Genomic DNA, 16,390 nt, shown 5'->3' with positions numbered 1-16,390 from the left:
TGAGGGGGACTAACCCTGCAGGAAAAGTGGGGGCCATAGGAACCCCCTACATCAGATGTCAGTAAGATTGACAGGCTATAAAAGAACCATTTGAGTGACAGCTGTCAGGATGACAGACTTGACAGGAGGGTCATAAATCAATCAAAACATTTTTGACACATAGTATATGATTATACTACTGCAGTGATCTGGCAGGAACATAGATCTGCATTAGCGAGTGGAGATACGATGGTGCAGATCCGGTGTTGGTCTTGTAGGCCAGGAGCAAAGCTTTGAACTTTATACGGGCGGCAACAGGGAGCCAGTGAAACCTGATGAAGAGCGGAGTTACATGCGCTCTCTTTGGTTCATTGAAGACCACTCTTGCCGCCGCATTCTGGATCATCTGGAGAGGTTTGATTGTGCAAGCAGGAAGTCCAGCCAGAAGCGCATTGCAATAATCCAGTTTGGACAGGACAAGAGCCTGGACTAGGACTTGCGTAGCGTGCTCTGATAGGAAAGGTCTGATTTTCCTGATGTTGTAGAGGATGAATCTACAGGACCGGGTGGTGCTGGCAACATGACTTGTGAGGTTAAGCCGATCATCAATTACCACTCCCAGGTTTCTGGCTGTGCTGGACGGTGTAATCGTTGATGAGAAATTGGCAAGGTTGAATGGCAAGGTTGTGGTGAATCTTTGGGTTGGCCGGGATCACAAGCAGTTCCGTTTTTGCAAGGTTTAGCTGCAGGTGATGATCCTTCATCCAACGCGAGATGTCACTCAGGCATGCCGTGATGCGAGCAGCGACCGTCGGATCGTCCGGTTGAAATGACAAGTAGAGTTGTGTGTCATCGGCATAGCAGTGATAGGAGAAGCCATGCTTCTGAATGACCGAGCCGAGGGATGTCATGTAAATGGAGAAGAGTAGCGGTCCAAGCACAACTGGTTGAACACAACTCGCTCCAGGGCTTTGGCGATGAAGGGAAGAAGGGAGACAGGCCTGTATTTTTCTAGCAGTGTAGGGTCCAGGGTGGGTTTCTTTAGAAGCGGTGTGATGCAGGCCTCTCTGAACGCTGTGGGAAATGTCCCAGTGGTGATCGAAGAGTTGATGATGTGGGTCAGAGCAGGCACAACCGTTGGAGAGATGGCCTGGAGGAGATGGGTGGGGATGGGATCCAGTGGGCAGGTGGTAGGGTGGTTGGAACCAATGACCTTGGAGACATCAGCTTCAGACAGAGGAGAAAAGGTGGGGAGCACACACGTGTCAGGGATGTGGGTGGGTTTTGTCCATGATTTCTCTTTTCCTTTTCTCGGACAATGGCGGTCTCAAATCTAGCTTTCTTTGAGTTAGTTTTGTCGCAGCTCCGGTACTACTAGATGAACTGCCGTCGTCAGTCTGATACTGTGGGTGGATCTAGAAAAAAGACGAATATATTTTAAGTCACAACATATGATATTAATATTCATAAATTAAAAGCGCCATTATATATGAAAAAGTGAAACGTATTTATTGGTAAGAAACTTACCCGTTTTAAGTGGAAAGCCATGTTTGTTGTTGATGAATGGTATGACATGAGCTGTTGGCACAACTTGCATTTAACTTTATTTATATAATCTTTTACCATTTCAAAGTGCATCCACACTTTAGATTTTCTTATCCCAGACATTGTTAAGAAATCCCTGCCGCCAAGATGCTCCTCGTCTGTCACGGATCAGGGAAAGTGAAACTTAAATATGTCACAGGTGTGGTTGGATTTATTCACACACACACGTAAAAAATATTTCTTGAATGCTTCTTTCTTTTCACGTTTTTTAACAGCATTATCAATTAAAGGGTGTATAACTTAATATAACCGTACAAAACCAGTAGTTCTGCGGGAAATTGAGCACCCCCATATTGCCAAAATGGTATGATCGTTCTTTTATAACAACCGCGAAGAGTCGACTGTGAGATCGGTGGTCGAATCAGGCTCAGCATATCGATGCGTCGAATCATCGACTGTTCGGGGTCACCCCTAGTAAAAACATCACCTTATATTTTTGTAAGCTTAATATTCTCTGGTCACGCTGTGTACACAACTTTTTTCATTCTTATTACTGATACAGGTAGTTTTCCACATTTACATTTTTATATCATTTCCTATTAAAATATACATATATCATGTCAGTCAAATGTTTAACAAAACATACTATGGGATTGACGGTTTAAATGGTTATAGTAATGAGACGTTTTAAGGCCTTTTTTGTAAAAGTTGTGTTAAACTGCCAATAGAAGTTTTGAAAATAATACTTTTAATCGTGTCATAACTTGTTTTTAAGGTAAATTGTTGATGCGATTGTTAAAATGCTGCTTCATGCGGCTTATTGCTTTGATGAAACACTTATTTCATGTGCGTAGCAAGGTTTCATAAAATAAAGTAAATACAATGATATCTAGGCTATGTAACCTTCAGCTCAGTGATTTAACATGTGTGCAGAATATGTCAACAGATTTGATTTACATGCTCACCAAATGTAAAGTTCTGGCGTCAAATAAAACCGTATTCTTGTGTCTCTCTGTTGTGATTCAGGGTTCTGGAGCGTATAGGAGCGCGTGCGCTGGTGGCTCATGTGCGGACGTTTGCAGACTTTCTGGTGTACGAGTTCTCCACATCAGCGGGGGGACAGCAGCTGAACAAGTGTATTGAGATTCTGAACGATATGGTGTGGAAGTATAACATCGTGACCCTGGACAGACTCATCCTCTGCCTGGTGAGCATTGATCCTCGTGAAACAGACACGCTGTCTTCCTGTTACAGCACTGAGCGTCTCATCTCAACGCCTCTGTGAATATAAGCTCCCCCCAAAAAAAAGTTCTAGCCAGGGATGCCAGATCTGTATTACAATATCAGCAAAGATTCTGAGTGAATAATGTTGGAACTTTGACTCTTAAAGTAAGTACATGATTATAATTCTACAGCGCAAATCACATAGATGCTCCAGGACTGTAGAGTGTCACGTATATGCCACACGTGCTAAAATAATCGGTCCGTTCTAAGAATAAATTAGCCAGTGTAGCACACGTGCGATACAGTTTGTCAGGTGTATTAGACAGAGCTGCGTGTTTGTGTGAAGTGCGTTTGTCAATGTGCTTGTTTGTGTAACGGCGCACAGCTATTTTACTTAGTTTTTAACTTTTCCTTAGAAAGTTCTTTGGCTGCATTGAGTCCATATAACTAGATGCGGACACGCAGACGTGAAATCCTGTTAGTTGAATATGCCATCTGTCTGCACTATATGAGAAATGAAAACATGAACTTCGTCTTCAGAGTCAATCTGAGAGTTTATTTCACAAGCATTTTACTGTTCAAGGACAGCTATCGTCAAACACACACTAATGATGTGGCCTCACCGAGTAAGCGTTTCAAACTGTAAGAGACCACAAACATGAGGACAAAAAAATCTGAGATTTATTCGTCTTTCTCCTTTATCGTGTGGTGCTCCGTGATGTGACGAAGAAAGCACACCAACAGATTTTCCAACAGTCCTGACTGTAAATTCTCTTGAGGTCTTAGAATAAGCTTTTGATCATTTCACTGTAGGTTTTGTTTATTATATAGGAGTTCAATATAAACACATATGTCCATATAACCTTTTATGTGATTTAAAAAATATTATTTATCATTGAGAAATTGCTCAAGCAACGTTGTCTAAAACATTCAAAGTGATGGTGATAGCCATTTATTACCGTCACTTGCACATAGCAAGTTTTTTATTGAAGTTATTTGTAATTGCGATGATAGTGTTTGTAACGCTCTTTACAGAAAATTGACAGAACAAAGAAAAGGTTTTGTTGAAGTGATAACTATGGTTGTTATGATTCTGTCAGCTGGCTTTCTGATTGGTTATTTTTTGTTCCACGTGACAATCAACAGAGTTCTTGTGTGTTTGTCCTCGGGGTTTCCCCCACACATTCTGATTCACGATTCTGGGGCAGCTCTGATCATTCACTCTTACCACACTTCACACCACAGGAACATCTGATAAGATCATCTGTAGAGCTGTTTAAGATCAGCGGCACTTAACCTAGGTTTGTCAGAAGAGGAGAAATCAGCCCGATTATCTTGTAGTGAGGCCCTGGCATAACTCTAGCGTCTTCTCAACGTCCCGTCATAATAAAAGTCCTGTTAACTTTAGTACACTACAGTATTTTTTCATCTGAGTGTTCTAGTATTTGCTTAAGGAAATTCTAGTACCCTAAGAGATAAACTGTAGTAAATACAGTAGTATACTATAGTCATTTAAAAACATGATAAACAGTAGGCGCGAAATACCCAGAAGGTCTACTGCTTCCACTGAGATTTGTGAGTGTGCGTCGGATGGACACTTTTCTACCCATGATGCCACAGGAGCTGAGCAACTGTCAAATTTCAAAAGTAAATCAAATAAATATAGCGGAAAACTTTAAGGTGGACGTCCGATTTTAATGTAAGTGCCAATAAAAAGATTTCTTGTGACTAAATGATGTTTTTATAAAGACTCACGTACTGTATAAGTTTAAACGTCTTGGATAATGTACAAGCAGCCGGCTGTTATGGCCAAATAAACCCCTTCAGTGAGACACAAGACCCTCCGCTTCCCGTCCTGATCACACTTATTTCTGCCATAACAACCTGGACATTATTTCTTACATATACAATTGTAACTGATATTCTGTATTTATCTCTGTATGTTTTCAACGCAGAATAATGATAAGAGCAGTGTTGATGTTTCCAGTGTTTGAGTTCTAGATTTCATTGAGCTGTTAGTGGAGCGTGATGAAGGATTACACATGAAAGCCGTCCTGCTGTGTCTCAGTGTTTTGAATGGGTTTTAATGATATAAACACGACTCGAGTGTCCTCAGAGATGTTTGTGTGTTCACGCAGGCTATGAGAAGTCATGAAGGTAATGAAGCTCAGGTGTGTTACTTCATCATTCAACTCCTCCTCCTCAAACCCAACGACTTCCGCAACCGCGTCAGTGATTTTGTGAAGGAAAACGCTCCAGAACACTGGCTACAGAGCGACTGGCACACCAAACACATGACGTATCACAAGGTAACTCGCACACAACATACACACCAAACTCTGCTTTTGTCCTGTTCATTCACACAAACACACTGAAGCAGGGGTCGGGAACCTTAGCGACCACAAGAACCACGTGGGGCCCTCTACCACCAAATCAAATTTGTCAAGAGCCGCAAAATATAGTGCAGTTTTTATTGTAATTAGTTACGTGTTTAGTCTATTTATAAATGTTTTGTCCCTGGCAATAAGTGGGAGTGTTGCAATAGGAGAGAAGTGTCGTGGTGTTGCACGCGCTGCTTTAGTTCGACTTCAGCTTTATTCCAGGGTTCTCAAGTCTCACGCATTGGCCGTGAGACACACGCAATTCAACCAGTTCACACGCCACACCGTGTATTTCTCACGCTGAAAAGGCAATACACAAAGTGAAGTTTCCTGCCGCCAGCACGTATCTCGGCCAGATTGCGTTCGCTACTAGGTAACATAGATGCGCAAACACACGGAAGTTGACGGAATGTTCTCGGCCACCGTATGTTGAACAATATCGCGCAAACAAACGTCGTGACGGAGAAGGTAAGTTGGAAGAAAGCTCGTCTAACATTTTAGGCTAGAACATTTCACGTATAGCCCATTGTTTGATGCAGTCAAAACATTATCTGAAAACTAAGGGAAATGTTAAAGGATATGCGAAGGAATGAAGATGTATTTCTCCACACAGGAAACAGTAGAAGAGAGCACACAGGAGATAGTGGACAGGACAGGGAAGAGAAAAGCTTGTGGAGCAGCCACTTATAGGTGTACATTCAAAAATGAGTGGACAACCAACTGGCCATTTATCACCAAAGGCAGTAGCAGCTCCTATTACTGGTGCTCTGTTTGCAGACAGGAGAATTCATGTGCCCATCAAGGTGTGACTGATGTCAACAGGCATGTTAAAAGCAAAGGGCATCAGTCCAAAGAACGGTCACTTCAGTCAGCATGTGGGATTGGAAACTTTTACGCTTCAGCTTCTGTTGGTGGCATAACAGAACAAGAGAGCGAGGTACATGGTACATATGAAAATTGGGGGGGGGGCTCCATTAGGGCTCCTCCCATAACGGCATGTGATCTCACTCCAAGCTTTTGATCAAACTTGAGAACCTGTTTATTCTGTGAAGCGTTAGATGAACAGTCACAAGAGACGCCTACTCGCATACAGATATCATGCGTACACATTATGAGAAGCGCGCAATACACAAAGGATTTAATCTATGCCGGCTTAAGACCTTAAAGTTTGCTTTTAAAGACAAAAAACGTACCGAGCTGAATATTTTCTCACCATTCCGGGGTGAGAAAAGGGGGTCAGCTGGGGCTTGTGATCAGAAGGTTGCTGGTTCTAATCTCAGTGCCAGCAGGTCATGACTGAAGGGCCCTTGAGCAAGACACCTTACCTCTGATTGCTCTGCAGTAATGTGACACTGTATAAAACTACTTGTAAGTCGCTTTGGATAAAAGCATCTGCCAAATGAATAAATGTAAATGTAAATGTACATTCCACTTCTAATACACGCATACAGTGTTCGGCGCCGTCTCTCATCTGTCAAAGCTGAAATAAAACCGCCCCTCTGCATGTTTTAGAAAAATCTAATACATTTCACCAGCCAGGGTGAAGGTTGGGTAAATGTGTTTGTTTTTTCAGATATTTCTTGAAGAAATCATGACAGAAGTGGTCAAATGTGAACAAAATAGATGGATTACAGCAGCAGGTGTAAACGTGTATGTGCCTCTTTGGTCCACTTGTGATGCGATTGACCAAAATACATCTTAAAACCAGACATAAACAGACCTTATAAAGAGTGCAGGGGGCAGAAGACACTCATGAGAGTTTAATACCTCTTTTTTGTTCATCAAGAGATGATAATGATTATTTTATGGACAAAATGACATTTTCTTCCAAAATCTTGTGTGGTTTGTTTTAATTTTTTGAAAGTAGAAATATGCCACGAAGGCTTTCAATGAATGCTGAAACAGGATGTGCTGATAAAAAGCAGAACTTTCTGTTTTGTTGACAGATTTTCAATATCTCTTTTATTTCTGTGCCTACGTTGACCTCACACAAAACATCTGAGACTTTTCTCATGTCCCTAATGAACATTTCATACTTTACTGATTACTGATGCGTCTCTTCATTCATTCTCTCAGTCTCCCTTCTGTCGGACTCTTGTTGTTAACATGAAATTGTTCTTCAGTGATGTTTCGGTTCAAATAGAAAACAACAGGGAATGAGAGACTCATACACACACAGAGGATAGATGTGCCATTAGATTGAATTTGTATCCTGACACAGAGATGGAGTGGGCTGTTAATGAGTGTGACATTCTCCCTCTGATTGTTTTGACATTTCGATGTGTGTGTTTAACAGCATCCACAAGCTTCACTTCCAGACATTTAACATCTTCACTTTAAAGAAATACTTCACAGAAATCCTACAAAGCATTTCACCTCTCAGAAATGATGTCATTTTTATCACATCCATAACACGTTTATTCACCTCATCTTAAGGGTCCGGTGTGTCATTTTTGGGAGGATGTTTTGACAGAAATGTAATAAAATGAACACGCCTATGTCTTCAGAGGTGTATAAAGATATTACACAATTAAGCGTTATGTTTAGTCATCTTAGAATGAGCTATTTCTATCCAGATACACTGGAATTCATCATGTTGTTTCTACCGTAGCCCTAAACTGCTCTACGGAGCGCGTTTCATAAATACATCATCTCAGTCGGGAAAGAGCGTAAACATGATGACATCTTAGTTCTGTGTCAACCACCGTAGTGCTTCGAAAGCGAGGGAGGAGTGAGCCGTTGGTTGCAGTTCACAACCTCACCACTAAATGTCACAAATAAATGCATTTGCTAACGTTTGCCACTGTTAGTACACACAGGCATCTATAGTGTAAACACTCTCGGTTTAGCATTACTATACACGCTTGGTTTCTCTGTCTGGTAGGTGTAGATGTCTGGTCACTTCATTGGAGGAAATCCTGTCAGTTGGTCTCTGGATCCATTGAGCGAGCGTGTACAGGTCGGCCAGGTTCCTGGCGTTAAAGTTCACTTTTTCAAAAACAATTGCGGTCCTAGACACTTGTTTTCTAGTCATTGTCAAAAAGCATCCAAACAAAACGTGCTACCTAGCGTTAGTAATGTGGTCAGGGGGATCTTCCTGCCTCCATCTTAACGTGTCGCAATGTTTACTAACAGTAAAGGCGTCTGTAAAGACTGAAGTGGATTCTGCTAAACCCTCTCGTCTCAATCTCTCTCTGCAGAAGTATCCAGAGAAGCTGTATTTTGAAGGTTTGGCCGAGCAGGTGAACCCCCCCATCCAGCTGCAGTCGCAGTATCTGCCTATCTACTTTGGTAACGTGTGTCTGCGCTTCCTGCCTGTGTTTGACATCGTCATCCATCGCTTCCTCGAGCTGCTTCCTGTGTCCAAATCTCTGGAGACGCTGCTAGATCACCTGGGAGGACTTTACAAGTTTCACGGTGAGAGAGAGCAATTCACTTGTTTCTTTATTTGGACATTGCTTTCAGGATGATACTCACTGTTCTTGCGCAGATCGACCCGTGACGTACCTGTACAACACACTTCATTATTACGAGCGCCACCTACGAGAGCGCTCAAACTTGAAGAGGAAACTGGTTCACGCCATCATGAGTTCACTGAAGGACAACCGCACACCCGGCTGGTGTCTCAGCGAGACGTATCTGAAGTGTGGGATGAACCCCAGAGAGGACAGTGTCTGGATTCCAGACGACACATACTACTGCAAACTCATCGGACGACTCGTGGATAATATCCTTCACGGACAGTTTGATAGATCCTGACAGTCAAGAGTGTTCTTGTCAAATCCGCTCCGATGTTGACGTGTTAGTTCAGTTAGTGAAAATGTGTTTCTTTAACTGTGGTCACCCATGGCAGGGAAGTCTCCCGGTCCGTTTCCAAACTGTGACTGGCGTTTCAATGAGTTCCCAAACCCGGCGGCTCACGCTCTACACGTCACCTGCGTGGAGCTCATGGCTCTGGCCGTGACGGGGAAAGATGTTGGAAACGCTCTACTCAATGTAGCGTTGAAGAGGTTTGACATGTTGACGCTCTCTGCACAAGACTGATTTCGTCATCTGATCATGATGTGTGACATGTGTTGACGTGTGTTGTGTTGCAGTCAGCCTCTGGTACCTCGTGAGAACATCACTGCATGGATGAACGCTATTGGACTGGTCATCACCGCTCTGCCTGTACGCAACTTTCTTCTTTACTCTTGCATTATTGTGTTTTTTTGTGAGTACACTCTTAAACAAAGGTGCCTTGAAAGGTTGTTCAGATGAAAAGGAAGTTCAGAGATTGGTTCTTTAAAGACGCTTTTGCTGCTTCTTTCTGGAACCATAAATGGTTCTTCTATGGCATCGCTGTGAACGACCTTTTAAGCACCTTTATTTAATACAAGAGTGTAGGTGACATTTGAGCGGTTCATATGTGTTTGAACATCAGATCTTTTGCTTCTTAAATGACTTGATCCTTTCTGACCTGACTCGGGTTCTCTTTCAGGAGCCGTACTGGATCGTCCTTCATGACCGGATCGTGAGTGTGGTCAGCAGTCCTGTTCTGAGCTCCGAGTCGGAGTGGGTGGGTTATCCCTTTCAGCTGTTGGATTTCACAGCGTGTCATAAGTCGTATTCAGAGATGCACTGCAGTTACGTGCTGGCACTGGCACACGCCGTCTGGCATCACTCCAGCATCGGACAACTCTCGCTCATACCCAAGTAAGACCCACGTGTGTTTCTGTGTTTTGGTGATTTCTTTCATTTCAGATCAACTCAGCTGTGTTTTCAAGGTGTTCTGTAGTCATGACATCATAGACATGATTCTGATGCCAAATCAGTGCAGACGGTCAGAAGAAACATTGTGTCGCTCTCTGACATGCTTTTAAGACAGTATTGCATGTATCCTCAGTGATAAGTCTAGTTAACTGCACATGTAGGCAGTAGACCGTGAAGAAGCTCGCTAGATTTTGAGTCCAAAAATCAGTGAATGTGCTTAAGTTTATTCTCTTAGGTATATATCTACTAGAAGCACATCGTATATACACGATGACAGATTAACAGACTGTCATGTAAAGACTCCTGTGGGAGGGGGGGGAGTTAGATGCTCTGTTTGTTTTCATGCGTCTGTTATATTCTGTTATGACGTCTGGGATCACAAGAGTACACACACACACAGATGGATAACTATGCTTCTGCAGGAGTGAGGTGTGAATTGACACAGCGAGTCTTTAAAGTGTCTGACACACACACACACACACACACACACTTCATCTACAGTAACACACATTATCTGATACTAAATTCAATTAGATTTGATTTATAAAGCATTTCTCACAAATTTCATTGTTGCAAAGCAGCTTTACCTACTTCATTATAATAAAGAAATATGAATAATAATAGTAGTAGTACTTGAGGGGGAAAAAGGAAAGACGGTATATGGTCTTAAAATGGTATTATTGCAAGTTTTTCTCTATGCAATGTGCCCTGATGAAACTTAACTAAAATAAATGCTTTGTTAGAATGTCAGAAACTGTCAATTATTCAATTGAAGTATATTATTTTATTTAGTTGTTTTATTATTTTAAATGTTGTTATAAGATCTGAAGACCAAAATGACAATTTTCCAATAATAACAAAACTTGGAGAAAGACTATACTTGTCAAAGTTAAAGTATCTGAACGCGCATGTAAGTTGTTAAACGTAAATTATTTGTATTTATGGATAAAGCAAGTCAACATTCTCCAGTGAGTAAGCCCCAGTGACAGCGGTGTAATAAATCAAAACTCCTCTATTGATGTGTGATACGTGTAGACTCAGCCGGGAGGGCCAGTTCTCCTCTGTCATATTAAAACAGCACTGCTACAACTAAAGAGAGGATGATTACTGTCAACTGTAAGATTCGACGGAAATAATTAGCCGGCTGGTAAGTGAAAAGAGGAAAGAAGAGATATTCTGTCCAATATTTATTATTGTGACACTTGTTGTGGCTGTAGTCATCGTCAAGCTGCATTCACACCGTGAGTGGCTGTGTGTCACCAGTCTCTTGCTACGATGTCGTTAGAACATGCTTCTTTAGTCTAGTTTAACTGATTTAGTGTGTCTGTATCCCAAACATGGCTGGGGAGGCGTTCCAGAGTTTAAGAGTCAAAGGATCGACCACCTTTACAAGATTTTGATATTCTGCGAACTATCAACAGTCCAGAGTTTTGATACTCGCAGTGTGCACCCGATGGATTGTAAACTGACAGGTATATAGCTGCTAAAACCGTGTTAGAAGCACATTAGCATATAGATGATGACAGATCAACAGACTGTCATGTAAAGACTCCTGTGGAGGCGACCTTCCTGTTATAATTTGTCATCTTATCATATACTGCTCAAAAAAATTAAGGGAACACATAAATCACACTACATTAGATCCAGGTTAAATCTCTTCACTTACATACTTTGCATAGCTTGCGAGAACAAAATAATGTGACGGTGTTCAATGAAACACATTCAGGGCAGTAATTACAGTAAAATCACTGTAGTTCCAAATCACGCCTCCACAGAAAAATTGAAATATTGGCTCATTCAACTTTTAACGTTTTACCACAGTAACTCATAATGTTAGTCAGTAATGTGCAGGGCCCTACGTGCCCGTATGAACTCCCCGCAATGTCTGGGTGTACTCCTGATGATCCACCAAAACATTATCATTATTGATTGACTTTGCAAAAAATTTCTATTACATTATTTTGGCAGTTAAAATTTTGGCAGTTTTTCGTTGGAGTGGGCGGGTTTTAGTGAGCCTTCAGGCTGGAGATTGTCCACCCAATCTGGCAACACTGCACATTTGCGATGTGACTATGAAACGACAGATTGCTCTCTAGCAAAGCAGGTACTTAACTGTGGAGGACGACATAACCAAACAACCATCAAAGGAAATGTTGCACTCTACTTCGGTGTAATCATCAATACCTCTGTCTTGCTAAAATTTAGCATAATAAAGTTGTTGGCTGTCCAGTATATAACGTCATGCAGTGTGTTAGCTTTGAAAGTGGTGGGTATCACCCCGGTTCTGAGGAAATGTAAAGCTGGGTGTCATCAGCATAACAATGGAAATGTACTTTGTTTCCTGAGAATGACTCCTAAGGGAAGCATGTAAAGTGAAGAATGGATTGGCCCTAAAACTGATCCCTGTGGCACGCTGTGGCCTCTTAGAACACAGCTCAAACAATCAGAATCAAGGACCAGACCTAACCATTTTATATTGTACAGTAAAGGACATTTCATCATGATACTGTATGCCTCCGTTTTCTCTTCATGACTCATGATTCACACACATGACTGTTTATATGAACATAACTGTGTGTTTACACCTCTCCTCTGAGCCAATCATATGGCAGCATCCTGCCCACCTGACTCAAACACTGAATGTACACCAGACTCATTCACTGTGAAGATTGCTGAGAAAGAGATATCTGATTTATTCATATGAATGTTTTCATCATTAACATCTCTTAACACAGCTGAGTGTCACCTCCACATTCTGTGTGTATACAAAAACACAAATACATTGAATCTTGAATTATATTTACACTGATAGGATCACATCTGTCTGTGTGTGACTTTGAGTGGTTATGATGTCATAGTTGCTGATGAGGTCACACCTGTGATGTCACATCATTTGAATCCTGTACGAGTGTGTAAACAGTGTTCAGTACGAGTAAAGAGCTTTTTATGGAGTTGCTTTAAAGCCTTGACTGTCAGTTGAAACAGCCTTGAGATGTGAAGGTTATTCTGGACCGATGTTCTGTGAACGCGACACATTTGATGTTTATACATCTTGTCATCTTGTTTGTGCTGTTCTTATACACACAGTTTCAGCGGGTATCATGTTGATTCTATTTGTGTTTAAGACATTTATATAGTGTTTCTAAACGTTTATTTAAGGATTTGACTTCCTCTGTCCACATTTATTTCGAAATGCACACATCACCAGTGTGAATGTTCTCAATGTGATACGTCTTTAGCTTTCATTGACAGTGTGTTTTTTATGCTAATATAGTGAATGGAGTTCACTGATGGTTTGTGTGTATGATAGTGAATGTGAGGTGTGTTTGTGTGGGATAGGTTCCTGTCGGAGGTTCTGAAGCCCATCGTGAAGACCGAGTTCCAGCTGCTGTACGTGTATCATCTGGTGGGGCCGTTCCTTCAGCGCTTCCAACAGGAGAGAACCAGATGCATGCTGGAGGTACACACACACACAATCTGTGTGCTTTTATTTCATCTCATCCAAACATTTCTGTCGTTCTGAAGAATTCACTGCCATTCCGACTGCCTTTGCTCATTGGCCTGTTTAATTCCTCTGTGCATAAATGCATAGTTCATCTGTTCTCATTTCCTGATGATGATGTTTTTCTCTTTCAGATCGGTGTGGCGTTTTATGAGATGCTTCTAGCTGTGGATCAACACTCCAAACATCTCTCCTTTATGGATCCCATCTGTGACTTTCTTTACCACATCAAATACATGTTTACAGGAGACAGCGTCAAAGACCAGGTAACATTTACATTGTGACCATTGAGGAAACTCAGAAATCTCAAAAGATGGTCCACTTCAAAATAATATTTTTGTATTATTTACATAGCCTACAATAAATGATGACAGATTCTTTTTGTGTCACTGACCTTATAAACTTCATCAAATTGCTGTCTGGCAAACATGACTTATGAAACCTTATGATTTTCTCTCTGTCTGTCTGTAGGTGGAGCGGATCATCTGTTCGCTGAGGCCGGCGATGAGACTCCGTCTCCGCTTCATCACTCACATCAGTAAGACGGAGCCGGCAGCAGCCGTTTCCACGGTGACCACCATCCCTCAGCCGGCGAGGGTCTCGTCCCCAGCGTCTCAGAGCGGAGCTGGAGCGTCCAGTATTCCTCTGTCAGCGGCTCAGTGAGGTGAAGACAGAAGAGATGACAGCGGTTCATGTTTGCTAATGAACTTTTTCTTTTTTTTTTGCTTAAACTGTTTATTTAATTTTTATAACATTGAAAGGACACAGATACAGGAGAACGGAAACATTATCCCCCCACACAACCCCAATCCCCCCAAAGAACTCAGCACGTAATTATAATCAAAGTTTAGTCACACAAGTCATCACCACAAACGAGACACTGCAAAGAATCAATTATGTACGTACTCGATATTTCAATCAAAATCAAGTCTCTGTCATAATGACATCTTTTTGATCAGATCGAAGAATTCCCATAATCAGAAATATCACTGATGAAAGGGTTTCACTGATGGACCTTTGACACGTGTTTGGGAATGTTTGTATTTTTGCTTTGAATGGAGCCTGAAGTGAAGATTGTTCAGCTCCGGTCCACGGGACATTCACATCAACACAGATGAATAACAGAGCCATTCTGATCCTCCAGCGGAACATCACAGACAGAGAAAACATTTAGTCTGAACTTTCATAGAGAAACTCTTTTTTTTATACCAAATAAAAGTGTTTTTGTCTTTTTACATTTGAGTCATGTTTCATTTTCACATGTAAATAAATGCAGTGATGCTTATGTGAAGCCAAACTTCTTCCTCCAGAGTGAAGTAAAGCGTCAGATACATACAGACACAACCGCTCAGCACAGCAGTTAATAATAATCCTTTTATAATGCAAGCTATCATGAGACGTGTCTCAGCACAGAAAACACTCACAGTCCTGTCACTGCGTGAGATGAGATTATGACGGAGTCGAGCATCTCAAACAAACACAGAGAGAGAGAGAGATGACACTTTTATTCTTTACATTTGATCGAACAGAATCACAAAACATTCCAGATCTTGTTTCTCCAGACGAAATCTTCCAATGAAGGTCGTCTTGTGTTCCACTGAAAAAAGAGTCACATACAGGTTTACAGAATTTAGATTGTCAGCTGAAATCTGACTTTAATTGAACAACTGAAACTTGTGAGCTCATCACAGATTTATCTCCCTGATGTTGAATCTGTTGTGTGTGTAATCAGCCTGTGTGTGTGTGTGTGTGTGTGTGTAGGGTTTGTGGGCAGCGGAGAGATTCTGACTCAACATCAGCATTCAGCCTTCATTAAGACAAGTGTGTGTTAATGCATCTGCTGTTAACTTCACCTCTCCATGTTTAAAACACATCAATGAATAATTCATGAGAGAGAGAGAGTAATGAGAACTCATTTCTGACATTGTGTAAAAAACAACTCACAATATGACATTTATATTTTGGCTTTCTTCAGCATTTGAGCATTTCTCTGGAAAAAAATGTTAAATCTGTGGAATGACTCAAATAATAAAGTATTGTTTTCTCCAGTATAGCAGATGATACGGTGAAATAAAACCATGGATTCTCTCATTTAAAAAAAAAAATCACAATTGCACAGAAAATAATTTGAAAGAGAAAACATTTCTAGATCTTTTAAATATGGGCTGAAGACAGGTGGTGTTTATCTCTTCTGGAGAATAAAAATCCTTCATTATTCCTCAGAACACATTCACTCAGTTACACATCTGAAGAGCGTGCACGCTCGCGGTTGCCATGGTCACCTAGCTGACCCGAGACACCGGCAGATAAACGGATTTAGTCGGACCGCTGGAGAAATACTCACCTCCAATGGAAATAATGATCTTCATCTTACCTCATAATATCTGAGATAATCTTGAGATTGATGTTGAAGTGAAGCTTCGTCACTCATCACATCACGACATCATGACATGACGCGTCTCCTCAAACAGGATGATGTTCCTCACTCATCACATCACGACATCACGACATGACGCGTCTCCTCAAACAGGATGATGTTCCTCACTCATCACATCACGACATCACGACATGACGCGTCTCCTCAAACAAGATGATGTTCCTCACTCATCACATCACGACATCATGACATGACGCGTCTCCTCAAACAGGATGATGTTCCTCACTCATCACATCATGACATCATGACATGACGCGTCTCCTCAAACAGGATGATGTTCCTCACTCATCACATCATGACATCATGACATGACGCGTCTCCTCAAACAGGATGATGTTCCTCACTCATCACATCATGACATCATGACATGACGCGTCTCCTCAAACAGGATGATGTTCCTCACTCATCACATCACGACATCATGACATGACGCGTCTCCTCAAACAGGATGATGTTCCTCACTCATCACATCGCGACATCATGACATGACGCGTCTCCTCAAACAGGATGATGTTCCTCACTCATCACATCACGACATCATGACATGACGCGTCTCCTCAAACAGGATGA

General features: G+C 41.6%; 1 protein-coding gene across 1 annotated transcript in view; it reads left to right on the top strand.

The window, feature by feature from the left end:
* Window positions 1-14,667, top strand: part of LOC306905095 (mediator of RNA polymerase II transcription subunit 23-like) — a gene marked incomplete at its 5' end in the record, with an annotated part of 45,363 nt that extends 30,696 nt beyond the window's left edge. Inside the window, 10 exons of the mRNA XM_079475480.1 lie at window positions 2,551-2,731; window positions 4,887-5,057; window positions 8,330-8,546; window positions 8,620-8,856; window positions 8,974-9,139; window positions 9,227-9,299; window positions 9,610-9,824; window positions 13,221-13,341; window positions 13,518-13,649; window positions 13,855-14,667. Of these exons, the coding sequence (XP_079331606.1) occupies window positions 2,551-2,731; window positions 4,887-5,057; window positions 8,330-8,546; window positions 8,620-8,856; window positions 8,974-9,139; window positions 9,227-9,299; window positions 9,610-9,824; window positions 13,221-13,341; window positions 13,518-13,649; window positions 13,855-14,046 (1,705 nt within the window). The 3' untranslated portion in view covers window positions 14,047-14,667. The remainder of the gene's footprint in view (window positions 1-2,550; window positions 2,732-4,886; window positions 5,058-8,329; window positions 8,547-8,619; window positions 8,857-8,973; window positions 9,140-9,226; window positions 9,300-9,609; window positions 9,825-13,220; window positions 13,342-13,517; window positions 13,650-13,854) is intronic.
* Between the last annotated feature and the right edge of the window lie 1,723 nt (window positions 14,668-16,390).

The sequence above is a fragment of the Barbatula barbatula genome, assembly GCF_947034865.1.
Source record: "Barbatula barbatula genome assembly, chromosome: 15".
NCBI lineage: Eukaryota > Metazoa > Chordata > Actinopteri > Cypriniformes > Nemacheilidae > Barbatula > Barbatula barbatula.
Note: the sequence above shows the minus strand (reverse complement) of the source record. Positions and strands in the feature narration are given on the sequence as shown.